Source organism: Ambystoma mexicanum, chromosome 4q (genome assembly GCF_040938575.1).
Source record: "Ambystoma mexicanum isolate Mex_15411 chromosome 4q, UKY_AmexF1_1, whole genome shotgun sequence".
NCBI lineage: Eukaryota > Metazoa > Chordata > Amphibia > Caudata > Ambystomatidae > Ambystoma > Ambystoma mexicanum.
In genome coordinates this window covers 1,266,998,939-1,267,026,650 of record NC_090928.1, presented here as the reverse complement: position 1 = coordinate 1,267,026,650, position 27,712 = coordinate 1,266,998,939, and the positions used below count along the sequence as shown (strand labels likewise).

At 47.2% G+C, this 27,712-nt stretch overlaps 1 protein-coding gene across 3 annotated transcripts in view; it reads left to right on the top strand.

Annotated features, from left to right (window-relative positions):
• Window positions 1–27,712, top strand: part of CUL9 (cullin 9) — a 1,917,728-nt gene that overhangs the window by 684,453 nt on the left and 1,205,563 nt on the right. For all 3 annotated transcript variants that reach the window (XM_069608881.1, XM_069608880.1, XM_069608879.1), the window contains exons 17-18: window positions 25,872–25,977; window positions 26,097–26,192. In XM_069608881.1, the coding sequence (XP_069464982.1) occupies window positions 25,872–25,977; window positions 26,097–26,192 (202 nt within the window). The remainder of the gene's footprint in view (window positions 1–25,871; window positions 25,978–26,096; window positions 26,193–27,712) is intronic.

Below are 27,712 nucleotides of genomic sequence, written 5' to 3'. Positions count from 1 at the left end.
CCTGACACTATACTGGTGGTCCACCAGCCCAACGCCACCTAACCGCCACCGACCCTCTTTGCTTGGAAGGCTCACATACATCAACCAAGATGGGCAAGGTAGACAAACTACAAAAGAAGCTAACATTTGACAGCAACACGGCACCCAAAACCCCAAACCCACAACAAGAAGATGACCCACCACCATGCAGCTCTAGTCAACCAGTATCCGAAAGTTATCCGATGGAAATAAAAGAACTACTTTTAGATCTAAAAGCAGGCATAGGGAGTCTAGACAATAAGCTGGACAGTCTATCCTCAAAAGTCGATCTGATGCAACATCGCCTAGACACACACACAGAACGACTAAATGACGTTGAACAGAGGATATCAAACCTCGATGACGGTGCCGCATCCCTCTCCAACAAAGTCACGCGACTTGAACACCAAATGGCCGCAACAATGGCCAAATGCGAGGACCTGGAGGGTCGCTCTAGGCGAAACAACATCCGTATTGTAGGGATTAGGGAGAGTGTCACCCCAAGGAAGATGGAGGACTTCGTGGAGTCTATGTGCCTCTCCCTCTTCGACCGAGACTCCTTCTCGCAAATGTTCATGATAGAGAGAGCCCACAGGGCCCCGTCCTCCAGACCAGCCCCAGGCGCACCTCCCAGAGTCATCATAGCAAGGCTGCTCAACTTCAGAGATCGTGACACCATCCTGAGACTTGCAAGGGAGAAAGGCGATTTACACCACGACGGAGACAGAGTTCATATCTATCCCGATTTCTCGTCGACAGTACAGACCCAGAGAAGAGCCTTCTCTAGCGCCAAACAAAGACTCCGAGAGGCGAAACTCGTATACTCTATGATGTTTCCTGCACGCCTCAGGGTACAACATAATGAGCAGACTCACTTCTTTAATTCTCCTGAGGAAGTACATCTATTTCTGGACCGTAATGGTTGCCCAGCTCACGACCCTCAACGATCCCGCGCACGGAGAGAGAGGGTCCCCAGGAATCCTCCGTAAAACCCGGGCTAAGCCCCGAAACACACACAAACTGCCGGAACACGCTCACGATCCATTAAACTATAGGGCAGAAGTCTTGGAGAGGCCCCAAGCGCCCCGAGCACAGCATCTGTTCCCTCGCTCAGGCTGGGGGGGATCCCGTCGGACATGTTGGGGGTTGTCCGCGAAATGGGATTAGTTTTAAGGACTGTTCGATTGTTTACCGTTCTTTGTTCAGGGATGGACTAACAACCACCCTCCTGGCGCTGCCAAAACTTGTTACGTGCGAATTTCTCACGTTGAAAAGCCTGCACCCTTCCAAGATGCCTCCCCTCAGTCTCACGCCCCACTCTCTACTCCCAGTCGCCAAGCGCCATGCCCCATGTGTTATATCACGGCACGCTCCAAGCCTACCTTGGCACATACAAGGTACATCAACCACAGGACCAAGGCGTTCCCAACACAATTTCAAACTTTCTTTTACTCTCAACATTCAAGATTGTAACATGGAATATAAGGGGAGGTAACATCCCATCCAAAACCCGCAAAATCCTGCAATACCTAAGGAGGCATGAAATTGACGTGGCAATGTTACAGGAAACCCACCTGACACCCGAGAAAGAACGCACATGGGCCAAGTCGTGGGGATGCCATAGATACTATTCGTCATACTCCTCCTATTCTAGAGGAGTGGCCATTCTGGTACACAGAAGAACCAACTTCCGTCTAACACACGTGGCAAAAGACTCCATAGGAAGATCCGTCCTAGTCAAAGGCATAATAGCAGGCAAGGCGATAACCTTCATTAACTCCTACGCCCCCAATATAGATGGTCCAGACAACTTTGGCTGGGTAATGTCGCAGCTCTCCTCACTCGAGCACTCCACGGTGGTTTGGGGTGGCGACATGAACACTGTCATAGACCCGACCAAGGACAGATCACACTCCTCGTCGCAACAGATCTCTAAAGCCAGCCTGCAAATAACAGAAATCTGCCGAGCCTTTGACCTAAAAGACGCCTGGAGAACGGTTAACGGAGATCTGAGGGACTACACCTTCCACTCAGCAGTCCACAATACCAGCTCTCGCATCGATTACTTATTCTCATCCAGAACAGGCCCCCTGCAGCCCGGTCCCTGTCACATCTTGCCACGGACTCTATCAGACCATTCTCCATTAGTTCTTTGTCTCCTCCCTTCCCAATCTACTCCCAGGCTACAGAATTGGCGCTTCAAGACGGGCTCCATGCTGGACACGGTCTTCGCAGCTGAACTAAAGGAGGAGATTGAGATCTTTCTAGAAGCCAACACTGGGTCGGTATCTTCTGCCGGCGTGCTGTGGGAGTCCCTGAAATGCTTCGTAAGAGGCGTATGCCAGGCCAAGGAGAATGGCATCATCAAACTCATAAGACGTGAACTGACAACCTGCGAGAGCCACATCAAAGACCTCGAATGCCAAACCACAGACTCGAACGAACCAAAGAAGAAAACCACCCTGAAAGAGGAACTGCTGAGGTTTCACGCACTCGCCGAGCGCAAACTGAAATTTCTCCACCGCAGCGCAGTAATCAGACAATATGGCGAGGGGCAAAAACCTGGAGCTCTCCTGGCAAGGTTGGTGAGAGCTGACCACACACCGACGCCTATTACAGAAATCCGCAGTCAACAGGGAAGAACATTAACCACAGATGTCGACATGGCAGAAGAATTTGGACGCTTCTATCAAAAGCTTTATAGCTCCCAACACCCCGAAAATTCCGACGCGCCACTGAGCTACCTGAGGGAGACCGAATTATACTGGGTAGAGGCACAGCTGAGAGAACCCCTCAATGAACTGATCTCCCCTGCAGAAATAACGGAGGCAATCAAATCGCTTCCAAACACCAAAGCCCCCGGCCCTGATGGCCTAACCGGAGAATTCTATAAAGCATTCGCGTCCACCCTTGCTCCCCATTTGGCCGATGTATATAATGAAGCCCTGGAGAGGGGTATCCTACCTCAGACCTTGCGTGAAGCCAATGTGATTCTCCTGCTCAAAATGGACAAGCCGCCAGATGAATGTGCTTCCTACCGCCCCATCTCCCTCTTGAATTTAGATAACAAAATTCTAGCAAAAATCCTAACGAATAGACTGATGCCGCTAATGCCCGCTCTAGTTCTTGCCGACCAGGCGGGGTTCATACCAGGCCGCAATACCACATTCGGCATCAGGAGACTGTTTGGGGTGATGGGAGCACTGGACCCAGCCCAACAGGCCGTCGCCCTCCTGCTTGACGCTGAAAAAGCATTCGACTCGGTGGAATGGCCATTCCTATTCTCAGTACTCGCAAGGATGGGCCTGGGGGCTCGATTCATTAAACTAGTTTCACTACTATACACTAAACCTACAGCCAACATAATAGTCGGCACAGCCAGATCGTCCACCATCAACCTGCAACGAGACACCAGGCAAGGCTGCCCACTGTCAGCTCTACTATTCGCCCTGGTAATGGAACCCCTTGCCTCCAATTTACGTGAGCATAGTCAACACCGAGGTCTGGTCATAGGCCCGCACAGACTCATCATCTCACTGTACGCGGATGACGTGGTTCTTTACATAAGAAACCCAGTAGATAACCTGAACACTATCATGCGCGAAGTGATCAAATTCGGGGCAGCATCTGGCCTCAAAATTAATCAAACAAAATCAATTATCTTCCCACTCACCCCTGCGACCCAGCCATTTAAAGATGACTTCCACCTCACCTGGAAAATATCCAAAGTACGTTACCTGGGCATTCAAATGTCGCTAAATCAGCAAGAAGTATTCCAGGACAATTACGAAGTGGTCTTCAAGTCCCTGACAGAAAAGGTGGCCCGTTGGAAAACCTTACCCCTAACGCTATGGGGTAGAGCCTCTCTTGTCAAGATGGTGATTCTACCAAAACTTCTGTATCTCTTCACTAACATTCCCATCCTACTTCCACAACTCTTCCTGAAAAAACTAAGGAGTCTGGTCCTGGAATTGCTGTGGGCCGGCAAACCCGCCAGAGTGGCTCACTCCACGCTAACCCTCCCAGTAACAAAAGGCGGCCTGGCGCTCCCCGATTTGGAGAAATACTACTGGGCGGCCCAGGCACAATTTCTCAGCCACTGGTACGCCACAAACCCTGTCCGACCACACGTGCAAGTTGAGAGAGCCCTTGCCTCGCCGAACCTACTGAGAGCCGTCGTCTTCGGGAACATACCGGTCCCCAACGATACGATGAATGTAATCCTAATAACGTACAAGATATGGAAGCTTTTGGCGCAAAAATACAATATCGACACAAGATATTCTCCACTCCTACCGGCAAGATTCATACCTGGGATCTCGTTGACGTCCGAAAAAGTTTATCTCCAATGGCTAGAGAAACTCCAAATCAGAAACCTTGGGGACCTCTTCACAGATGACGGTTTCCTAACTCCCGTTCAAGTGAGGGAAAAAGGCGGCACAACCTCGCTAGACATCTTTCTCTATTTCAGGGTACGCCACACGCTGCGAGCAATCCTACCTTCCTTTCCGCAGCAACCCCAAACATGGCAGCTCTTGCACTCAGCAATTCAGTCTCAAGGGGAGGGGAGACCTCTCTCACAGATCTACAGAACCATAACTACAGACTCGTCTTCCACAGTATCCCGTACCAAATCCAGATGGGAGAAGGCCCTAAAATTAACTTTCTCCGACACCGATTGGTCCTTCATCCTTAGACAGACCCAGAAGATTGCCCTCAATACCCGCCTCAAGTTAATCCACTTTAACTACCTGCATCAAACGTACTTTACACCTGCCAAAGCAAAAATGCAGCATCCAGACTCCTCCTTCGGATGTGAGAGGTGTGGTTTGACTTCAGCAGACTTCCTACATCTGGCTTGGGACTGCCCTAAGTTGGCCCCATTCTGGTCTCAGGTGTTGGAAATCACGAGTAAGATAATCGGTGAACCGATTCTCCCAGCCAACACCGCAGCTCTGCTGGGCATGACCAGACTGCTGAAGGCCCCTACGCGAAAGTTAGCGGGCATTCTTCTGACTCTGGCCCGTAGAAGAGTCGCCATAGCATGGTGCCGCGGTCCGCTCCCAACTGTCACCGCATGGCGTAGAGACATACTATATTGTCAAGATGTCGAAACTGATTTCATTAAGTTGCTACCACAGCACGCACGCCCACCTGACATCTGGGGACCCTTGGTAACTTTTTTGATGAATGAGTCGGCGGGGGCTCCGGCCTCCCCGACCCTCACTCAGTAAAACAGTATCTGTTTCGGACGCATATTCATGGTTTTGGTGCAGTACATAACATATAAGAGTCAGGAGGCGTGGGGGGGGGTGGGGGGGAGGGCGGGGAGGTCTTGGCTAGGCTAATTCCACCCTAATGTGGGTGAGAAGTTGTTTGTTGTTTGGAAAATAATAAAAATAAATATGTTTATAAAAAACCCATTGTCACACTTTACTGAATGACTCAACGTTATTCTAGGTAGGCAACAACCTAATGCAGACTTATTCTGGACAGGCTAGCAGCAAGTCAAGGAAGCAAGACCCAGCTGGGGGACACTCATACAATTATCCTCAAAGGACTAATCTTGTGATACCAACACATTACTGTTGGGAAGAGGCACAACCTAATCACAGAGTAAAATACCTTCACATCTACTTTCTATTAGACTGGCAAAACAGTTTCTAAGGAAGAAAAGATGTTAGCCATACTTTTAAGACTAGTGCATAACACATTCAAGATCAGTAAGAACTTTTGTAACTGTTCACTTTTACAGTTAACAACCAACGCTTTACAAATAAGTTACTTTTAAACACTTATTTTCTTTTCTAGGCAGAAGTCCCAATCCCTTGAAAGCCTTTCCCTTATTCTTGGAGCATGAGTGTTCTCAGTGGCAGAAGGGGGGTCACTAGGACTAGTGACCAACAGGCAGTGGTTCTTCAGTAGCAAAAGTCAGAGTTCCTTAGGTAAACAGGTGAGTGCTTTACTTCTGAGTTAGAAGAGGTTTGAGGGGCTTCGCAGAAGACACCCTAGCAGGATTCTAGCAGTGGGACTGGGTGTACTGGATGCAAGGTCTCCCCATCACAGAAAACAACCCACAGCTACACAGAAATCCTAACAGGCTTAAGCGAAGTACATACCCAAGCCAACACAGTACCACAGCATTGAAGAAGATTTTGCAGCAGGAGAACCTCTGGCTCTGCAGCCCAATACCCGGTCAGTGGATTCCTTGTTGTGGTGACTGAAAACAAGACATCAGAAGGAACTTTGCAGCATGGATCGATGAAGAAGGCTCTAGGCAAGGTTTCCCTCGCGGCTGAATGCGTTTCTGTAGATTTGGCACCTTTTCAAGGAGCACAAAAGAAGACAGAAAATTGTGGTTGAATTCTCGTATTTTTGAAGGTCCAGCACTCTGGTGAGGGGACCTTTCGGGCTCGATTTGTGTCTCTGGAGGCGGGGACTCCCGCTGAAGATAAAAATCACACAAAGGAATTCCCCACCCTGGCTGTCAGGGGAAGGGACAATACATATAGTCATTGGGAAGGCTACAGCCAGTCTGGTCGGCACTTCCCCACACTACCATATATGAAACTTCCACCCAACAGCCAGTCAGGGGGAAGGGACAGAGTCAGGGCTTCCCGGGACTTCGGGAAGATCAAGGTAACAGGCGATGGAAGGCAAGAGGCCACAGGGCCATCTTGTCTCCATCAGGAATCTACTGATTCCAATGACAGGGCATGGGCATCCCAAAATGGAGGATACTCAGGGCACCAGTCAATTCAGCACGGAGCTGCCACCAGCCCATATCCTGCTCTGTGGGCCACACACAGGTGCCCAAAAACATACACTAGGGGCACAGGGTTGTAACCCCACCCATGGGTGGCATAATGGTATCCCATGGATCTGTTCACCAAAACCAAAAGAGAGCTGCACCGCCAGGAGTCCCACATGAACTCCTGGGTGGAAAACACGACAGAACACACGATAAAAGCAGTAAAGGACAAGGATACGGAGGCCCTGTCCCTCTAATGCATTTCCAGCATCACAAGGTTCCACCAGCCGGGGAGCATGGGGGACGCGTTCTCCTTTCCGGGGCAGGGTCTATTCCTGTATTTGTTCCCACCATTGCCTCTGCTACTACGAGTAATCTCAACCAATGCCGGTACAAGATGATCCTCGTCGCCCCGGCCGAGACAGATTTAGTGCCTGGACCTTCTCAGCCTGTCTACATTGCCTCCGGTCAATCTGCCAGTGGTTGTGGATCTGCTTGCTAGAGAGGGAGACGCAATCCTGCACCATGACCCAGGATCGTTGAACCTGAAGGCCTGGCTCTTGCAGCCTTAGAGTTCGGTGGGTACGAGCTGCCGGCAGACTGCAGGGAGGTTTTTGCCAGAGCATCGTCGACGCTTAAGTGCTACAGGCACAAGTAGAAGCGGTTCGCAACTTGGTGCCGGTCGTAGAAGGTCAACCCGTGGAAGGCCTCGCCCCCTCAGATCCTTCTGTATTTGTTGTCAATGGCTAAGGCAAGGGCTGGCGCACGCCTCCAAAGTGCATCTGGGGCTATCTACTGCTTCACCAGGTCTCCGGGGCGGTCTTCTCTTTGGTCTCGGCGTCAAGGAGTTCCTTAAAGGACTACTTCGATCGTTCCTGCCGGTGAAGGCTCCTGCCCTGGCGTGGGAACTCAACATGGTTCTGACACGGCTCATAGGGGCCATCTTCGAGCCTATGCATCAAGCCTCTCTCCGGTATCTTTCGTGGAAGACCGCTTTCCTTGTGGCTATCACACCTGCCAGGAGAGTAGGTGAGATCCAGGCCCTGCCCTGCAAGCCGCCTGATCTGTCTTTCAACGATACAAGGGTGGTGCTGCGGACGCACCCCTCCTTCATGCCGAAGGTTCAGTCAGAATTTCATCTCACTTAACTTTTGGTGTTGCCTGTGTTTTTTCTGACGCCTTCGTCGCTGGCTGCAAGGACTCTGCACTAGCTGGATGTGGCGCGTGCTCTGAAATTCTATGTGGCCCGCACAAAGAGTTTCCGGAAGACATCTCAGCTTTTTGTGAACTTTGGTCCTGTGAACCACGGGAAGGCCTTGTCCATGGCTTCCATCTCCAGGTGGCTTTCCGGCTTCATCTCCCATTGTCATCGGTTGGCTAACCGACTGCTGCCTCGCTGTCCGAGAGCCCATTCTACCAGAGCGATCACAGCAACAACGGCGTTCCTGACTGGTGTGCCCCTGCTGGACATCTGTCTACGCACACCTTCGCAAAATTCTACTGCATCGACAGGGATTCCAGGGAGGAGTCCAGGGTCGGCCAAGCAGTGCTGCGCAGCCTGTTCGCTTGAACGTGAGCCTGGTGAGGAGCTAAGAGTAATTGCTTTTGTTGAGCCTTGCCACCTCCCGTGGTTGTGAATGTATGTACTGCTATGTATTCTTTATTTGTGAGCATGTGAATCCATGCCAGACCCCATGCTGGAGAATGAACAAGTTACTTACCTGTAACTGTTGTTCTCTAGCATGGCTTCACATGCAAACCCTCGCTCCTGCCCCTCTGTGGCTCTTCTTGGTCATACTGCCACTTTACGTGCTACCAAATCTGAAGATGGCTGCCAGAGGAGGGGCTTAGAGAGAGGTCAGTCATTGGCTGGGAGCAGTTATGACCCAGAGTTCAGTGATTGGTTGATAGGAGAAAGACAGTTTATATTTTAAAGTGAAACCGTATTTTCTTCTACCAAGGATTCCCAGCCTGATGGAGAATATTCATGAGGATGTGAATCCATGCCAGACCCATGCTGGAGAACAACAGTTATAGGTAAGTAACTTGTTCCTTTCTTTCCACCGACAACTGTATCACACTAGCCAGAGCCCTTGTTCTGTTGAGAATTGATTACTGTAACTCACGCTTCACAGGCACTAACGCTCGAAACATCAGCAAACTAGAAATACCCCAGAATAATGCACTAAGAGCCGTCCTCAACATCACTAAAAAATAACATATTTCTGTAGCCAGGCAGAGTATCCACTGGCTACCGGTTCAGCATCGCATCAAATCCAAATCGTATCACTCATTCACAAATGCCCATCCAGTAGAGCCCTGATCTATTTAGCTAGACAAATCTCTAAAGGTCAGTCTAACAGACCCAACGAATCAGCCTACTCTTTCCACCTTGCCATCCTTAGATTTAAAAGGCATAAAGCAGGAGGTTGCAGCTTCACCGTGATCGCAGCAAAACACTGGAACTCCATGCTCCTGGCCCTCCGATCAGACCCTTCCCTCTGATCCTTCTGCAAAGGCCTCAAAACTTGGCTCTTTTACCAAGACGCATTGTAGTACCTCGACCGCATATTTACCTGTACTGTTCACTGACGTCCTACCTGCCTTTGAACTAACCTGTCCCAGACTGCCCGCACCTGACCTAGAACAATTATGCAATGTGTAAATGTTATTTGTAACATGTAATGACCTTATCTGATGCTATCAATGTAACTAACATCCTTACCCTATGTAAAGAATGTCTGGTACTAATATCTTTGCAAGCTTCCACTGTAACCAACCCGCTTAAGTAAACGCGCCTAGATGCCTCTGGGCTTGTCAAATGTCAAAATAAATGAACACTATGCTCCTGGCGAGTTATAATTGCCACAAGTGGGACGGGATCTCGCAACAAATAGACTCTTCCCCAGAGCCCTTAAAAACACAGTTTAAGGTAAACGGGTAGCTAGTCCATTCAATTAATCCCCCCCTCCCCGACCCCTCTTAACACTGGAGATTTCATTTTTGTGGATCCTCTGGACTATGAAAATGAGATTCTCTTGCGTTCATTACTATAGGACTGACACTGCAAGAGCAATCTAAGCTGAGCTGCAGAGCTTTTTGAAACTGGGCTATGACTTGGATTCATCTCTTACCCACTGTGTTGGAACAACGGTGCCAAATCACAAATTGCTGGCCTTGCTGGTTAAAATATATCTGCTGGAAAAGTCAATTCCCTGATCCCAAATCCAGAGATGGCAGAGCAGGTGTTGAGCTTGCTTATGATTTTCCTTCCACCTAAGACAACGGCCCCTTGAACCTATTCATTTGCAACATGGAACTCGAGAGGTAGCTCACACTGTTTGGTACCCGAGACTTGGGCCCCTACTAGTATATATTTAGACTGTTATAAAATCTGCCAAATATTTGCCAAGCAAGGCCCAGTCGGGAGACCAAGTGGGGGCCTGATGACTGGAGGTAAAAATACTATCCCTTAGTTCGTAGTTGATGGGAGCAATGATTGTGAAAATGTTTTGATTGTGGAGGTCCACATAAATGTTGAAGATAATCTTAGGCAATGTTTGCTGTTTAACATTTATGATCCCGCAGGTGGACTTGCTATAAATGAAATCCGGACACAATCCGTGAATCAATCATTGACTGTGGTATATTGACAAAAAGAGTATGATATTAGTCATGAGTGACTTTAATGTTCGAACCACTGGTCGTCCACTCAGATGCAGCATGGTGAATTTAGAAATTAAAACTATGAGGCAAAACAGTGTTAATGCCCAGTGCGAAAGGTGGGCTGATTCTTTGGAGGACTGGGACTTAATAATGCTTAACAAGAGAACTAAAGGGGATGTGCCAGGTAAATAAACCTGGAGAAGTGGTAAGAGGAAATCAACCAATGATTACATTTATTGTGATTGTGGGCTAGCTTCTATGGTGGAAGGCATGAAGATCCGATATAAACAATTTAGCGACCATGCCGTGCTGAGTATTCTGGTCTCTGGGGTGTGTTTGCTGATATGCTTGCCCCGTATATATATTTCTGAGGCTTGTGGAATCTGCTTAGATCACATGCTGTGCATAGGCCGACATCTAGTGGAAGCTGCGGAGTATTACAGTTTGTTTTTCGAAACTCGAAAATGGGCGTCGACACAGGCGTGCCAGTAATACTATCCCTAGTGTGACGTCCACCGTACCCAAGCTCCCTCACGCGTCTAGGATCCTCAGATTGTTTTTTTCCGCCATACTGGTCGGAAGCATCTTGCGGAGTCCCCTGGCCTTAGCCATACTTTTGCTAATTATTGAAGTTTAAAATTATTTATTGACATCCTTCCCCACCCCAACGTCGACCCTCGACACTCGACGACGGCTGGAGAAGACATCGACCGTCGGCTGCTGCACGACGGATCTGGGCCTCGGAAGGCCGCTGGCCTCGGCCCGGGCCTAGTAGGCCGCTGGCCTCGGCCCTGCAAGTAGGGAGAGTGGGGGGTGGTACATACTCTTCACTCTTGGTATATAGGTACACCTTATATATTTCCTACACTTACCAGCCCGCTGCCTCAAGGTGCGTATGGAGGGTACCCCTTTCCAATTCTGCCCCAAGTGCAACCGCAAATACCCTTGGGTCGACAGGCACGCCACGTGCAATCTATGCTTGCCGAGGGACCACCCCGAAGCGAACTGCAGAGCGTGTAGTAGGTTTAAGCCTAAGACACTTAAGGACCGTTCGACAAAGCGTTGGGCCCACCACGCCAGGCAGGCGGCCATGGCAGCGGAGGGCGCCTTCAGCGATGGCAGCGACGCCGTACTTTCGGACGGCGAGGGCATTACGGCATCGAAAGACTGCCGAGCGCAGGTCCCCGACCTCGGAAGGTTGTCCGGCAGGGCGGCTATGGGGAAGACCCCCGGCGACGCAAGCGCTACACACCCTACACACACTAAGCACACTAAGTCCAACCGAACCTCGACGACGTCGACTTCTCGGAAAGAGGCACAGATAGAACGGTCCGACTCGGTGTCCTCTGGGCGCTCTCGATCGAGATCGCCTCATGACGCAAGGCAATCATCCACTCTTGCCAAGAGTGCCTCGCTCCCTAGATTAACGGAAGTTCGATCGTCAGAAGACGAAGACGACTTCCACCCCCAGGCCGCGCTCCAGGAGACCGAGGCCGCAGTTAACACCAGCGAGGCCCCACGCTCGAAACACACAGATACCTCTCCCGACCCTCGACGCCAGGCGTCGAAAGTCTCTGGGGCCTCCAAGGGGCAGGGAAAACATTTTTCCACGCACGGGGAGGGGGGGAAACAGCGGAAAGCACAGCCTTCCACTCCTGTAAGCATCCTTCCACCCTAAGCAGACAGACAAACACAAATCTACTGGGACATCAACATCCAGCAAGGGTACCCTTGATAAGTCCTCTAAGTTGCCTACTAAAGTCATACCCTGTTCCAAAGAATGGTCCAGTGAAGACATAGACAGGGTCATGTCAAGGATGTCTTCCTTAGCTGATTTTTATGACAAAAACCCAGAACATTTCCTTTCGTATGACCCTCAAGGGGCCACACCCTCAGGCTCCTCTGATCCTATCCCCCTAAGTAAAAAGGCCCGGTTCGAAAGACCTGAACCCTTCGAGGTGCAGCCTTACTCTACTCCATACTCTACTCCACACCCCAGATACCAAGGACAGCCTTTCCCTGAAGGGGACCAGGAGTTTAAAATTATGGAGGAACAAACCGGGACTGATTACTATGCGGATGATGAGGACCTGGAGGAGGTAGAAGATGAGCAGGAAATTTACAGAGTAGATTCCCCGGTAGAGAGCGAAGCCCCAGTTACCGACTCGCCAGTTGATAACCAGCCCCTCCTTAATGAAGTTCTCGCTCGCGCAGCAGAACATTTTCACATCGACACCCACGGTGTACAGGAGGAAAGGGACTTCGCAGAAGAGTTGGTGGGAGAGAGGAGGCCGGTCGCTCAGACCATCCCTATCCTTAAATCCATCCAACGTAGAATAGATCCATCCCTGGTGAATCCTAACCTCACCAGAGCCGTCAACCCCAGAGTCGAAAAACTTTTTCGGGCAGCCCAGTCTGACCCTCTTTATATAAGAGGACATCTTAAACCAGACTCCCTAGTGGTTACCAACACTCGAAAGATGGCTGGGACACCCTTATCGTCGTCAGAAGCTCCTCCCGACAAGGAGAGCAAAAAACTGTATGGGTTTGGCAGGAAGGTAGCCTCAACGTCCGCCTACCAAGCAAGGATTGCAAACTCCACCACCCTGTTGGCAAGTTACAACTGCCATCAATGGAAAGAGGTCGCGGCGCTCATAGCCTCTGCTCCTGAACCGTTAAAGGGCCAGTTGGCTCGGATCTCGGCAGAAGGGAGAGCCGTGTCTGGTTGCATATTAAAAGCAACTTTCGACGCCGCGGACAACGCAGGAAGATTGATAGCAGAAGGTACTGTTATCAAGAGACATGCGTGGTTACGGCAGTCGGGGTTCAAAACAGAAACCCAGGCTTCATTAATAGACAAGCCGGTGGAACCCGATCTATTGTTTGGGAAAGCGGTCGAAGACGCACTTAAGAATGCCAAGGACGAATACGAGACTCTCAAATCCCTTGGCCAGCTTACCAACAAACCCCCTAACCAGAGGGGGAACAGTAATTTTCGTCGCCCACGCGGCCAAAATTCACAAAGAGGCAACTATGCCCAAGGACAGGGTACACAATGGAACAACAACCAGCAGTCTACCCAAAATTACGGCAGGGGTAACAAGAGAGGTCGTGGAAGAGGCAGAGGCAGCCCCAACAAGGGAGGTGGCACGCCTCCACCAAAGCAGTGACGCTCAGTTCAGGGTCCCTTCTCACGCAACCCCAGTAGGGGGACGCATTTCCAACTTCACCCAGGCTTGGGAAGGGATCACCTCAGACAGATGGGTGCTGTCAACAGTGTCCACAGGATATTGTATAGAATTACTGCAGCGTCCCCGGAACCACCCTCCACGACAAAGAATACACTCCTTAGAACATCAGAAGATCCTTCTCGAGGAGATCGCCATTCTGCTAGAAAAGGACGCGATAGAACTCGTCCCAGGACACCAGGTAAACAAGGGTATCTATTCAACTTACTTCCTTGTGCCAAAGAAAGATTTGACAATGCGCCCAGTATTGCACTTACGGCCTGCCAACAAGTATGTCAAGCCCCAAAAATTCCGTATGACCACGCTACAAGAGGTAATCCCCCTCCTAAAAAAGGGGGATTACATGGCAACCTTGGATATGAAAGATGCTTATTTTCATATTTCCATGCTCCCAGCGCACAGAAAATACTTGCGCTTCAAGGTGGACAGTCGCCACTACCAATTCAAGGTACTGCCCTTCGGGATAGCTTCAGCACCAAGGGTATTCACCAAGGTACTGGCGGTGGCAGCTGCACACCTATGCAGGGAGGCAATCCCAGTGTACCCTTATCTGGACGACTGGCTCATAACGGGGGAAACCCCAGGAATTTGCAGGTCAAACATTCAGAGGACTATCGACCTCCTCCACGAATTAGGCTTCTCTATCAACGAGAAGAAGTAAAGTCTGGTGCCAAGCACCTCAAAACAGTTCCTAGGAGCAATCCTAGATACTCAGAAAGGGTTGACCTTCCCTTCGGAAGAGAGAATTTGGAATATACTACTGCAAATTCCACATTATCAGTCAGGTCAACAAATAACGGTACGCAAAGCAATGCGGTTACTGGGCATGATGGCGTCATGCATTTACCTGGTCCCCCACGCGCGTCTGCGCATGCGTCCCATGCAGGAATGGTTGGCGAAACAGTGGTCTCAGGCAAGTGGTCAGTGGGACGATCTAGTGGTCGTTTCGCCAACACTCGTACAGAGCTTACACTGGTGGACAAGAGAGAATCTCGCAAGGGGAAAACCCTTTTACGATCCCGAAGTACAGGCAGTGGTGACTACAGATGCATGCCTGACTGGGTGGGGAGCTCACCATCTCCACCACACAGCTCAGGGTCTCTGGTCTCACTCAGTAGCCAAGAACCACATCAACCTGCTAGAGCTTCTGGCAGTATTCCGAGCGCTTCGGGCGTTCGAGCCCCATCTGCTAAACTTGTCGGTGCAGATCCGGACGGACAGCACGACAGCCATGTTCTATCTGAACAAACAAGGAGGGACTCGTTCGCCAAATCTGTCCAAGCTTGCCCAGAAAATCTGGATATGGGCACTCAGACGGAACATCTTCCTGTCATCACAACATGTTCCAGGGGAGCTCAATTCCCTAGCGGATGCCCTAAGCAGAGACTCCCTCCCAAAAGAACACGAATGGGTCCTTCACAGAGATATCGTAGAAGATCTCTTCTCTCAGTGGGGTTTCCCCACTATAGATCTATTCGCCACAAGCGAAAACAAACAATGCCCAGGATTTGCATCCAGGTTCCCCCAGCCAGACTCCCAAGGGAACGCCCTGTGGATGAACTGGTCAGGGATGTTTGCGTACGCTTTTCCACCAACTCCTCATCAGGAAGGTGGTGTACAAGATGAACAAGGAATCGATGACGCTCATCCTAGTTGCTCCCATGTGGGCGAGACAACCATGGTTTCCACACCTACGCGGGATGGCTGTGTGCGAGCCCATCAAACTCCCAGCCTGGTACAACCTACTGTCCCAGCAACAAGGTCAAACAGTGCACCAGGAACCCAACTCAATGAACCTGGCAGCATGGCTCCTGAGGTCATAGAGTTTGGGCATCTCAATTTACCACAGAGGTGTATGGACATCCTAAAAGAATCCAGGAAACCAAACACAAGGCACTGTTACTTTGACAAGTGGAAGAGATTCATTATTTGGTGCCAGAATAAACAAATCAACCCAGTTGATTGCACTCCTTCCAACGTTGTAACATACATGCTCCACCTGCTGGACGCAGGTTTGGTTTTTAACTCTCTGAAGGTACACCTGGCAGCCCTCTCGGCTTACACCACATCCCATAACAAAGTATCGTGGTGGAAAGTACCAGTAGTTAAAGCCTTCATGGAAGGAGTAAAGAGACTTCACCCTCCTATTTCGAACCCACCGCCAGGATGGGACCTCAATGTGGTGCTAGCTAAGCTCATGGGCCCCCCTTTCGAACCCATGCATAAAAGTAGTCTCAAACACCTGACTTATAAAATGGCCTTCTTAGTAGCCATTACCTCTATAAGAAGGGTCAGTGAAATTCAGGCTCTGTCAGTGCAGGATCCTTTCTTTACTATCCACAAAGACAAACTGGTTTTACGCACACACCCTAGGTTCTCACCTAAATTTATATCTAAGTTCCATGTAAACCAGTCCATCGAGCTTCCGGCTTTCTTCCAGAACCCGCAAAGCTCAGCTGAGGTGAAACTACACACCCTTGATGTGCGTAGGGCGGTCCTCTACTATGTAAATAAAACCAGACCGCTAAGGAAAACAGATTAACTGTTTGTCTCCGTAGCTACAGGCAGAGAGGGGGATCGCGTCTCTAAAGGCGCGATCTCGAAGTGGATTATCAACTGTATACAGCTGTGTTACTCTCTTTCTGAAAAAACTCTGCCTTTTACGCCAAGGGCCCATTCTACTAGAGGCATTGGGGCCACTGTGGCTTTCATTGCAAATGTTCCCCTCGACACCATTTGCAAAGCAGCTACTTGGAGCTCTATTCACACTTTTACTCAGCATTACTGCATTGACACTCATTCCAAGACAGATACACAAGTGGGACAAGCGGTTCTAAGACACCTGTTTGCTCATGACCCTTCTCACATCCCACCTTCTTCTTCTGGTACTGCTCGCTAATCTATGCACAGCATGTGATCTAAGCAGATTCCACAAGCCTCAGAAGGGATACATTACTCACCGTAATCGTATTTCTGATGCTTGTATCTGCTTAGATTCACATGCGACCCACCCTTCCTCCCCTCCGAGAGAAGGCGCATGATTGCTTGTAGTCTTACCTTTCTGTCTATCTGCTTGGATTATCTGTACTCGCGCTACTCCTCATGCTTCCTCATGTCAGAAAAAATACAATCTGAGGATCCTAGACGCGTGAGGGAGCTTGGGTACAGTGGACGTCACACTAGGGATAGTATTACTGGCACGCCTGTGTCGACGCCCATTTTCGAGTTTCGAAAAACAAACTGTAATACTCCGCAGCTTCCACTAGATGTCGGCCTATGCACAGCATGTGAATCTAAGCAGATACAAGCATCAGAAATACGATTACGGTGAGTAATGTATCCCATATATATATCGCAAAAATGGGAAGGTTTGATTTTGATGCTATTTTATGGTCTCTTGTAATGAGATTGAGGATTGATTGAAACAGCAAACACTCAGTTTCAATCCCCAGAAAGCAGTATCTGTAGCTCTGGACGGACAAAGGGTTGGTAAACCTTTTGACTAAAGCGTAAAATGCGCAGAGCAGAGAGACATATAATGAGCAATGATCTGGAAGTAGATTTAGAAAGCCTAAAAGTAAAGCAGGTTAAGAATAAATACCACAGCTGGATGCGCTGGTGGAGGGCATCTAAGAAACCCACGCTGTGGCAGAATAGGTCTTTCTACAATGTCTAAGGGAGACTCAAGTTTGATATGGAGGCTTTTGGGAACGTTTAAAAATACCAGAGGTAACAAACTCATTAACCTTATAGGCGAGGCTGCCTGGAAGGAATTCATTTCAGCACAACTTGGTGGTGATTACATAGTGAGAGGAGCGCCCGTAACGGGAATGCCTGTAACTGGTTCAAGAGGACTTTGGTACCTATTATGATCAACAAGATAACAATTCTCCAGTTTATAGTTGCATTACTTTTCAATCAAGGGTTTGCAGAAAAAGCTATCCCGTCCTAATGGAAAACCTCCATATTGACCCCTGTGTTTAAAAAAAAAAAAAGGTGATCACCTATATCCATCTAACTAAAGGCTGCTGTCTTTGTTAGATGTAATGGGTAAGCTATTTGCATCAGTCATACAGAAGGAGCTCGCGGAGTGGGTGTCGGACAGAGGGGCTCTCGATGGCACCCAAATTGAATTTAGAAGTGGCTCTGCGAAGGCCCATAATTAGTTGGCTGTGGATTATCTGGAAGGAAAGGCTAGGAGGTGGGGAACCCTGAGTTATATGCGGTTTCTGTTGAATTCTAGGCAACTTTTGATACCGTTAATCGGTCTTAGTTGTGGCAAAGAATGGAGATTGCGCTGCCTGGAGGGACTATATTATTGGGTCCGAGGGTTGCATTTGGCGACTAGTGTCTAGCTTAAGATGGATGATGGGGGGACCATCAATGCCCCATTTACTACGCGGCGTGTGGTTCGGTGGGTTTGTGTTTTGGCCCCTCTGCTTTTCAACTAGTAACTCTCGGATCTGGCAGATGCTTTGAGGACTGTGCCAAATTGTCCCCCTCGTATCGGCCAGACTCCCATCATTTCGTTATCCTATGCCAGCGATGATGTGATTCTAGACCATACCTGTGGGGAGCTTTCCCGGTCCTTGGGTATGTTGGTTAAGTACTCCCACTAGTCTCAAAGGGCTATAGCAACGGTTTGGGGATCACAAGCTTCTTACCACATGGATATAATATATACTCTACAAAAAGAAGATGTAAGAGGTAGTGTCTATATAAATGGTTAACCAAAACAACAACTCTGTATCTGTTGTCTTATTTGTATACATTTGTAATAATACATTTTTTATTAAACACAACTAATTTTTCACAAGCATAAAATGATCACATTACATAAAACTTAGTGTAAAAAAACAACATCTTAAACAACATGTAAAAAACACAAGTAAAGACAAATATGTGGGTCCAATTCATCTAGTACAGTCAACAACTCTGTGTGACTCTTCACACTGTGGCCCTCTTTCCTTTGTTAAGGTTTATTGGCATCTCCTCCTACACTCTATGAAACCCAACTTGTACAAGTTTGTCGATCAACCACAAATAAATGTAGGACATTCATCAGGCGTGAATATTTTTTTGTGTTTGGGATGTTAAATCTTCTCTACCTTCACTTCTTTCTTCAAAGAATGTTCTATTACACGGTACCCTTATAAGCTGGGGTCTGTTGTCCCCATAGCCTATTTTCAACCTCAAATGGTTGTTGAAGGTGATTTACTTTTTCTTTGGAATATCTACCCATCTTCTTCTATTCTGGGAAAGCCAAAGATGTGTCCTCTTTCCTCTACTTTAATAAAGTCCACGGAAATGTGGCAAACAATTGTATCCATTTCCTATTTGATGGGAGAATTGGGACACATGGTGTTGCTGTAAGGGTCAAGGCTCAAGTACTCCCTTCCGAACAAGCTCATTATTAACCACACTAAAACTAAGGTGTTGCATTTTAGTGGCAAGAAGATCTCCCGCCCTTCGTTCCATCTCCAGGGCCATAAACTTCAGTGTGTGGACAGCTATACCTACTTTGGGAGTCAAAGAAGACACAAGGAGCGAGTTTCTGTCTCTGATAGCAGAGAGACAAAGGAAGGCGGCTTCATTGACTACCAAAATTGATCAATTTGCTAAGCAGTCTGCTGGATACTCTCTCAAGGGTATAATTCAACTTTATAGGCAGTGTTATTACCCAAGCAAAAACAAAGAGGAAATGGCTGGAATGTTTAGAATGAATCTTTACCTCTGGCATTGCTCTGGGCAACCCCCTAGACCATCGCTCTTTGCCTGCCAAGCCGTTACAGAAGGGGAAAGACGATATGCAAATCGGGCTTGGTTACACCCAAAAAGGGGCAATCCAGCCCGAACTGCTAGGTCACATTCCTTCTGCACTAGACCACAAGCATCCCCAGACATGTTTTTATCCTTTTTGGGCCTCATCAGGGAGGAGTAGCTTGGGTCGCTAGGCCCAGCAGGCACAGACCCACGTCTGGGCATACCCATCTGGCACCCGGCAATACTTCATGGCTAAGAAGCTGATAGGGAGAATTCACAGAAATGTGCCAATTCCCTCCACCTTAGAGACTCCCAGCAACTTTGCTGGTTTTTGAGGACTTTTACCTGGAGAGAGAAACCTTTTTTCCCACTCTCTCATGTTTTTTAATGTGATTTCTGAACTTTGTGTTTCTTTTGGTTATGAAGCCTGACAAACTCCATAAGCATCATCTTTTACATTGTGTGACGCAGCGCCTTCAGTGCAGTGGCACAGGGAAGCCTTTCAGATTTCCCAAGGTTTAAATACCTTCTCTGGGATTAACTACTGTTTCCCAGAGCAGTAAAGTGAAATTGACTTTACTTACATTTGTAACTTTCTAGACCCAGCACACACTATTTTACAATAGGGTGCTGGAGGGGTTACCTAGTATTCCCTTTGTCTAGCTTCTCGTGTAACATTTTTAATGTTACCCTTTCCTCACTGAATGGCTGGTGGCAGTGGTTTACTTTTGACTACCGTGGTGTGCATTTACCACGCGCTGCGTTGGCAGCTGCAGTAAAGCACCAAAGGGTGCCATTTTTGACAAAATTGCTGTGTTCTACTTTTTTCGCCATTTCTTTGTGGAAAGGTCCTTCTTGAGATTTACTCTGTGCGCCAAACCAGGTTTGGTCCCTTTGTTCGCTTGGCCTTTGGTGGGTTTCACGAGTGAAGCCCACTCTATCTTCAGGGTGTCTGGGGTGGGCAGGAAGTGAGGCAGGTGCCCGAAACACCCTATGATTTGTCTCATAGGAGACCGAAATGCACTCTGAGTTGCGGGACCCCAGAAGCAAGAAAAGCCCATCACGAAAACCAGGAACCGCAATGTTGCTATTTGCAGTAGACGAGAGGAGCTGAAACACCGAACAGCCACTTGTTTGAAGATTGCCGGTTGCCAGCGGTGACGTCCTATTGTAGTGCAGGAGTCCCCAGAAGTCATCCCTCTTGTCCCCAAGACTGAGGCCCAGGAACAGTGAGATCTACAGAGCTGTTCATGAAAGGAAGTCATCTGCTGCACTTTTTCTTCAATACAAAGGTACTGTAAAAGTCAGAGAGAACATACCTCTTGCTTTAGAGTTGTTTGCATCTTCTACTACTCACACGTCTAACAGCTTATGGCCCTACATTGATTCTTCTTTTTCTTCAAAGACTTCTAACCATCTTGCAAAGACTTTTCTTACTTAAATGCAAAGAAGTGCTTCATCTTATATAGACTTTTGCCCATTGACTTTGCCTTAGCCTGTTCTACTGAATGACTCTTATTGGGGGATCTGAAAGTATTTGCCTGCTTAAGAATAGTTGTGGTCTCTTGTATGTTCTAATAACCTGGTTCCTTTGACTAACTCTTAAATGACTCTAAATGCAACATTGATATATGAATGTCCCCAGCACCCTAGCTATTGAAGTCACCTGCGGGTGTAGGTTGTGTCTGTGGGCCATCCCAAAAGGGTACTTACTGACATAGACATATTACGAGTGTGTATTTTGTGAAGTATATTTGAATGTTACTATTATATTGCCCCTTCTGAAGAAGGCTTACTCTAACTGACTGATAAATTAATAATTGTTTATTCATGAAACCTTGTGTGTAAGAGTATATTTGAATACTTGTCACTGTGAATCTCTATGTAACTCCCCTACACTTCAAATTGACCACTCTTGCGTTAAGCCTAGCTGCTCAACACGCTACGGAATCTGTGTAGTACAAGTTTATACCAAAGGTTTGCTTTCGTATTACCTGTAGTCCGGATTATTGTAATGTTCCCAAAGGGTACTGCATACCATCGTGCCTAACGGAAGCCATTGCCATCAGCAATTGGAAGTGGCTAAGTGTTTAGGAAGGCAAATTCTGGAGAATTCTTGCTTTACCACAATGTGTTCCTATCGAAATTCTACACCTGGAATTAGGGCTGTCCTCTTTAAAGGGCCAAGTGTTATTGAAAAAGCTGTCTTTATACATTCAGGCTGTGAGGGATCCCCCTTGCCCAATTCTGAAACTGGTATGATATGATAGTTTATTTATATAGCGCCTATACACAATGTATTTCAAAGCGCTTCAACGCAAGGAAAGGAACAAGGGAAAATATGACATTCTTACAGGCCATGAACAGTAAGGATGTGAAATTAACTATCGTACTCGGCCTGATGACATTTCAGATAGTGCAAGAGCTAAGACATAGATAAGGAAGGGAGGGGGAGAGTGGGAAGGAAATGGAAACAGACAGGCGACTACCGTACTAGGCCTGATGACATTTCTGGTAGAGCCGGATAAAAACTAAAGGTGAGGGAGAGGGGTGCAGAAAGGGAGGGGAGGAACAAAACAAGTGACTATCGTACTAGGCCTGACAACGTTTCAGATAGTGCGGAAGGGAGGGGGGGGCAACAGTAAGGGGAAAGGGGAGCGACAGATGAGGTTGCTATCATAGTAGGTCCAGGGACAATTCTGATAGAGTAAGTGCATAGAAGAAAGTAGGGGGAGGAGAGGAGGAGATAGGAAAAGGGAGAGGGGAGGCGAGGAGATAACAGAGTAAGCAGTCAAAAGGAGTGGAGAAGCAAGAGAGGAGAGCGAATACAATTGCAGAAGTTAGTAGTAACACATAATGTTGCAAGCCAGGATACAAGATGAAGATGGAACAGCATGATTCAGGGCCACCACGAGTACAAGATGCAAAGGAAGTCCAGCATGATAGTTGAGAAAGGGTGACACACTGTGAATCAATGAAGTCCATAAAGGTAAAATCCAGCATTGGCCACAAGACGGTGATGGTGAAACCAGAATGTATCAGGACAGACTCCTGTGTGCAGGAAGGGGGGGTGCACAAGGGAACAACACGGGGGGGACCAGAGAGGGTGGGTGCTGGCTTGTTGGGACAGAGGGTGTAAACACATGTTGGTGCATGCTTACCTGCTGTCTTAGCAGGGGCTCGGACCCTGGATCCTCCTGGTCTGAACAGGTCCCAACAGCAATAGCCCTTTTCTTTGACTGCTCTTCACTTTGGACGCCCGGGCGAGAGACGCCCTTCATCTAAGAGTTAAGAGCAGGAAGGAAGAGGCAGGGCTAAGCAGGTGGGCGGGGCTTAGGCCAGGTGACCTAGATCCACTTACACCTGCTCCCCAGCTGCAAAGGAAAAGATGCTGTAGGGCTCTTTAAGAAGGCAAAAGAGCGGCAAACAGGAAGTCGCCAGGTGGACGGGGTTTGATAAGTGGTGAAAAGGAGCGGCAAGCAGGAAGGCACCAGGTGGGCGGGGCTTAGGCCAGGTGACCTAGATCCACTTACACCTGCTCCCCAGCTGCTGCTGGTGGTGGCACTCATTGAAGTGAATGTGCGAGATGGGGATGGAGCCTTCCCTTTTTATGTGGAGTGTCTCAGACTGTTTAAAATGGTTGGCTGCTCTCCTTTGAAGGACTTAACAATGATTGGTGCATGGAAGAAGAAAGCTACTACATGGGACAACTTTTCTCACCTTAAAAGGCTGAAGAACTATACTGACAGTATGGAATTCCAGCATAAATGTATGTCCCTGCAAAAGTACTTTGTCTGTCTCTGTGCAAGGTTACAACATTTTCTACTGCTTTTCTGGATTAGACAGCTTCCAGTTCACAATATTGTTGCCTGAAGATACAGTGATCTGGCTAATGGGCGATACCACCGGAAATGCAAATTGAGGCACATTCTAGAAACTCCAAAGTATGTTTTGTGTGAATGTCCAAGGATGGTTCTGACTTGCATGACTAATTACGGTATTATTGATCACTCCTATGAATCGCTAAAAGACGATGATAATGTGTTTCAATTCTAATAGTTCAGCCCTGCATCTTGCTCTTTACAGAGTATGGTTGAAAGTCAGTCTGAAATTGGGTGGGATTATCTCGAATATGTGAACATTTCTTTCTCCTTTTCTTACCTTTTATTGTTCGATTATATTGTAGAAGATGTTTAATCTTTTTCTTTTTTATGTATAGTTTGTATAGTATAGTATAGTTTGTACTGATTCTTTAGAACTGATACATTTTTTCTCTATTTCTGTTGAAGGTGTAATTTTGTTGATTTATGTAGTTTAACTGAATCGCAATAAATAAAAATAATATAAAGTATTTGTATATAGGATATATTGAAACTGCATACTGTGGCTTCAGTTTGCAATAAAATGTTCTTGTTCATTTCATGTAGTAATTACCTTGAGCAAAGAGCAAAACATATTTTTAAACTTAGCTTGAACTATCCATTATACAGTATGCATCGCTATCTTGTATTTGATTTTCATCCATTTTAGAAATGCAACTGTATAGTGAATAAATACTCCTTCACTAATGCTAATCCTCTGAAGCAGTCTGACAATTGTATATGGGTTTGTAGGATGAAACCCTAGATTAGACTCTGACGTCATCATGATTGACTGTACATTTTTTAAATCGGTGGCAAGTCTACCAGAAATTAGTTTCTGTTGATGGGACGTCTGAGCTTTGCTGTGGGATGGCGGAGTTTAGAGAGCAGATGCACATTTCAGACTAGGCTTTATTTTTGCACTGTTCATTCTTTGAATCAATGGAAAGGCTACTTGCACTTTTAAAAGATGAGCGTAAAGATTAACACACCGACACCCTCAAATATTCATTGGTTTCTAGGAAATAGGTGAGTTTTAGATGAGTCTGACTTCAGCTTCTAAAGCAAGCTTCAGAGCACAGGTGGGGCGCGTAGGTTTGCAGAGCATATTTGATGGGGACAGCAGAGCTCAATCACATAGTTGTATAGGATTCTTCACTTGCTTCTCTAAGAAGAGCTAACAATTATAATGCGTTTACCAGATCGGAACAAATCAGTTTTTGGGTGTTCTTGCTAATTTGGCCAAATTCAAATAAAGTTACTTTCCAAAATCTTAGGGGTCTGCAACATTGGGCTTCACTGATATTTTGGCCTACAACTCCCACCATCCCTAACCAACAAAGTCGATGGTATCGGGATAATGGGAGTCATAGTGAAAAACATTTGGATAGCTGCAGTTTGCAGTCCCCATTCTCTAGAGTGTGCGAAGACAGTTTGGTGTGGCATAAACTGGGCTACATGCTCTGCTGCTCCTTCCATTTCTCTGGCCATGGTAAATTGAACCACATATGTACTAGTGGATAGAAAGAACTCCAGCAGCCAGCAGGTGCACTTAACCTGGTTTGAGTGGCATTTTTTAAGCCATTGCTTTAGAACTTTTTTTGTGAACTTCCTTGAGCTTTTGAGAAGAGGTTTTAGCACTTTCCATTTAATGGGTTTACATTGAGCTATAGAACCTAAGTGTCTGCTGGCTCACCAATCCTGGCAGCTCTGCTGAGAGTATAAATGTATGTTTTAGATGGCTATGCGTATTGTTGATTGGTTGTTTTTAGATTTCGAGCAGTGAATAGAAGAGTACATAGACATCGTTGCTAATATTGGGGCCTGCATATTGTTTGACTGTGGTATTTGTTCATATATTATATGAACCATTACAAAGGAACAAGGATACATAAATGTGAAATAAGTGAGCATATGATTTGTGCGTTTCTATGTGACTACAAGAGGCATTACATTGCAAGTGTAAATGCTTGCTGTTTTGGTGATTAACCCTCTCTATTGATTACATCTAATGTTAACCATTCACACAAGGGTAGTAAGAATTGGTTTCTAGAAGTTCTGGGGATAGACCCACAACATTATTGCTGTACAATAGTAAACCTGTCAAGTGTTCAGGGTCAAATGTTTTCTCTTGCACTAAGTGCAGGGATCCAACTCTCTCCAGAGCCTTGCTTTCGGCAAGTTACAGCTGTCTGTCACAAAACCTGCCACACACAGTCGTAGTTGGGCATTTTGATGATTTTTGGCCTGGAGTCTAGGCTTTGAAAAGTGGGGATATGATGAAAACCGTGAGAGTTGTCCTCTTCTGAGTTTTGAAGGTCGTTTTCAATTGAATGGTTGACTGCAGTAGAGCCCATCCGTTGATGGGCATGTAAATGTTAAGAACAAATGCTATGTAAGAAACGAGACACACATTTAGAAGAGGAAATGCAGGTTTCCACAGGTGGGGGCGGATTTAGACTTTGTAAACGGTCTTTGACATACTTTGACTTTAAACCTTTCTTGGTGTAGCCTGTATGTTCACCTTACTTACTTGCTCCCTCTCCCCTTCTTATGTCATGACAGGCAGCTGATTCTGTTGGTTGCTAGCGAAGATTCCAGCTACATGCCTGCCAGGATTGTTGTTATGGGGGGTGACAATCCTTCGAATATCAACACAGAGCTTAACACAGTAAGTTGCACAATTAAATTCACTCCTTCACTAATATATTGTAATGCAGTCGATCCATGTGCAGTGATAGCTTAGCTGATTACCATGTAGTAATTGTGTTCTCTCCAATTTTCAAATAGGTTAACGTAATGCCGTCTGCCAGCCGCGTCATCCTGGTGGAAGGTTTGAGTCGGTTCTGGCCAATAATCCAGATCAAGATAAAGCGCTGCCAGCAGGTCTGTGTTTTCATCTGATTGCATGTGTCACGTTAATGCCTTCATGTTTGGTTTTCGTTTCCACTGCCATTGCTGTGTTTATAACGGTTTATAGCTAACAGGAGGAATCTGGCATTAAATGCTGTTTATAAACCTGGTAATAATACTATACAAGGAAATGTGTGTGCTCGTGGCTCCTAAAGTTTGGCAGGTTTTAGTGAACACATTGGTTTGCAGTGAATGCACTATGTTGTATCCATCGTGAAGTGTCTTTCAGCTGGCATTATGCCCATGTCTATTAGATGTTTATAAGCGTTGTTAGCTGTCAATGAATTTCTGTTTAGGTTACATTTTGCTTTCTACATGTGCACTGCTGAGGTGTGCTCCTTTAGGGGTTCATAGATGTCTGTGTAGTTCTACAAGGGTTTCTACAGGTACTGACAAACACCTGAGGAAATCTCCATTAGAGATTGTTGGTTCTTTGTGGGATTCTGTATTAGGTAAATGTTTTGTTGGTGGTCCTCATAAATTCTTTGTACCAGGGGAAGAGTTGTCTGTAGCTACGGGCAGGATACCTCTCCTCACCTTATGGGGGTTATAGAGAGGTGTGCAAAATGTGCTCAAAACCAGGGAACTAGGTTAATTCGAAATGCCATATAGCGTGGGAAATATTTCTTGCCAATACTTGGATTACAGGGTTCCAATGAGCACTGGACTACTGTGAAGGAAATGACAAGCAGTGTAGCTTTCACCTGATTTAATGAGTAGACTTGCACTGGATGTGCCACCCCTGCTCATAGCCTGCCTTCCTGTAGTAGAAAGGGTATTTTTTTATTTACCCCAGGACCAGCCCTGATTGCCCTATAACGCTCTACCACCCCTCAGAAGTTCGAACCTATGCGAGGCATAATGTACAGTGTCTGGAAGAAACCCACTCACAAGAAGATTTTACACTTGCATTTATTTACTAATAAGCCAACTAAATCCAAGCAGCAGTTGTCAATAAAATGGGATTAAAATGCAAGCTAAACAATGCAGGTTATTAGTTATAGGTGAGATGCAAATATATATTCTTACGCTCCTGGAAATTCGCTGATCTTGGTGCAATCTTATCACATCAGGGACCCAAGCCGCTCTCGTGCCTGGCGCCTCTCCCTCCCGGGACTGGCCTAGCCCCGGCTCTGCAGCTTGCATGTAGGCGGGATGTGACAGCCAAGAGCCTCTGCCCTTCAGTGCTGGCTGGTATCCGGGCGCTGTTCTGTGTGCACGTCTCCATCAAACAGCCCAGGAAGAATCCCCTCTCTCCCTAGAACAGGTAAAGGCTTCTTATTAGGCCTTCCTGTCAATCAGTGTGACACACTGGATTTTCTAGGAGTTTAACAGAACTCTCTTTGCGCAAAACATGTTTTCTATAGGAAAGCTTCCACCCCCCTTAGCGCTCGGGCCCCCTCCTTTTTTCTTCTGGTAACTCACCATGGAATGCAGCCTTATCAGTGCACCTGCCAGCGCAGAGCGCGGTGGAAGGCAGCGCTGGACTAATG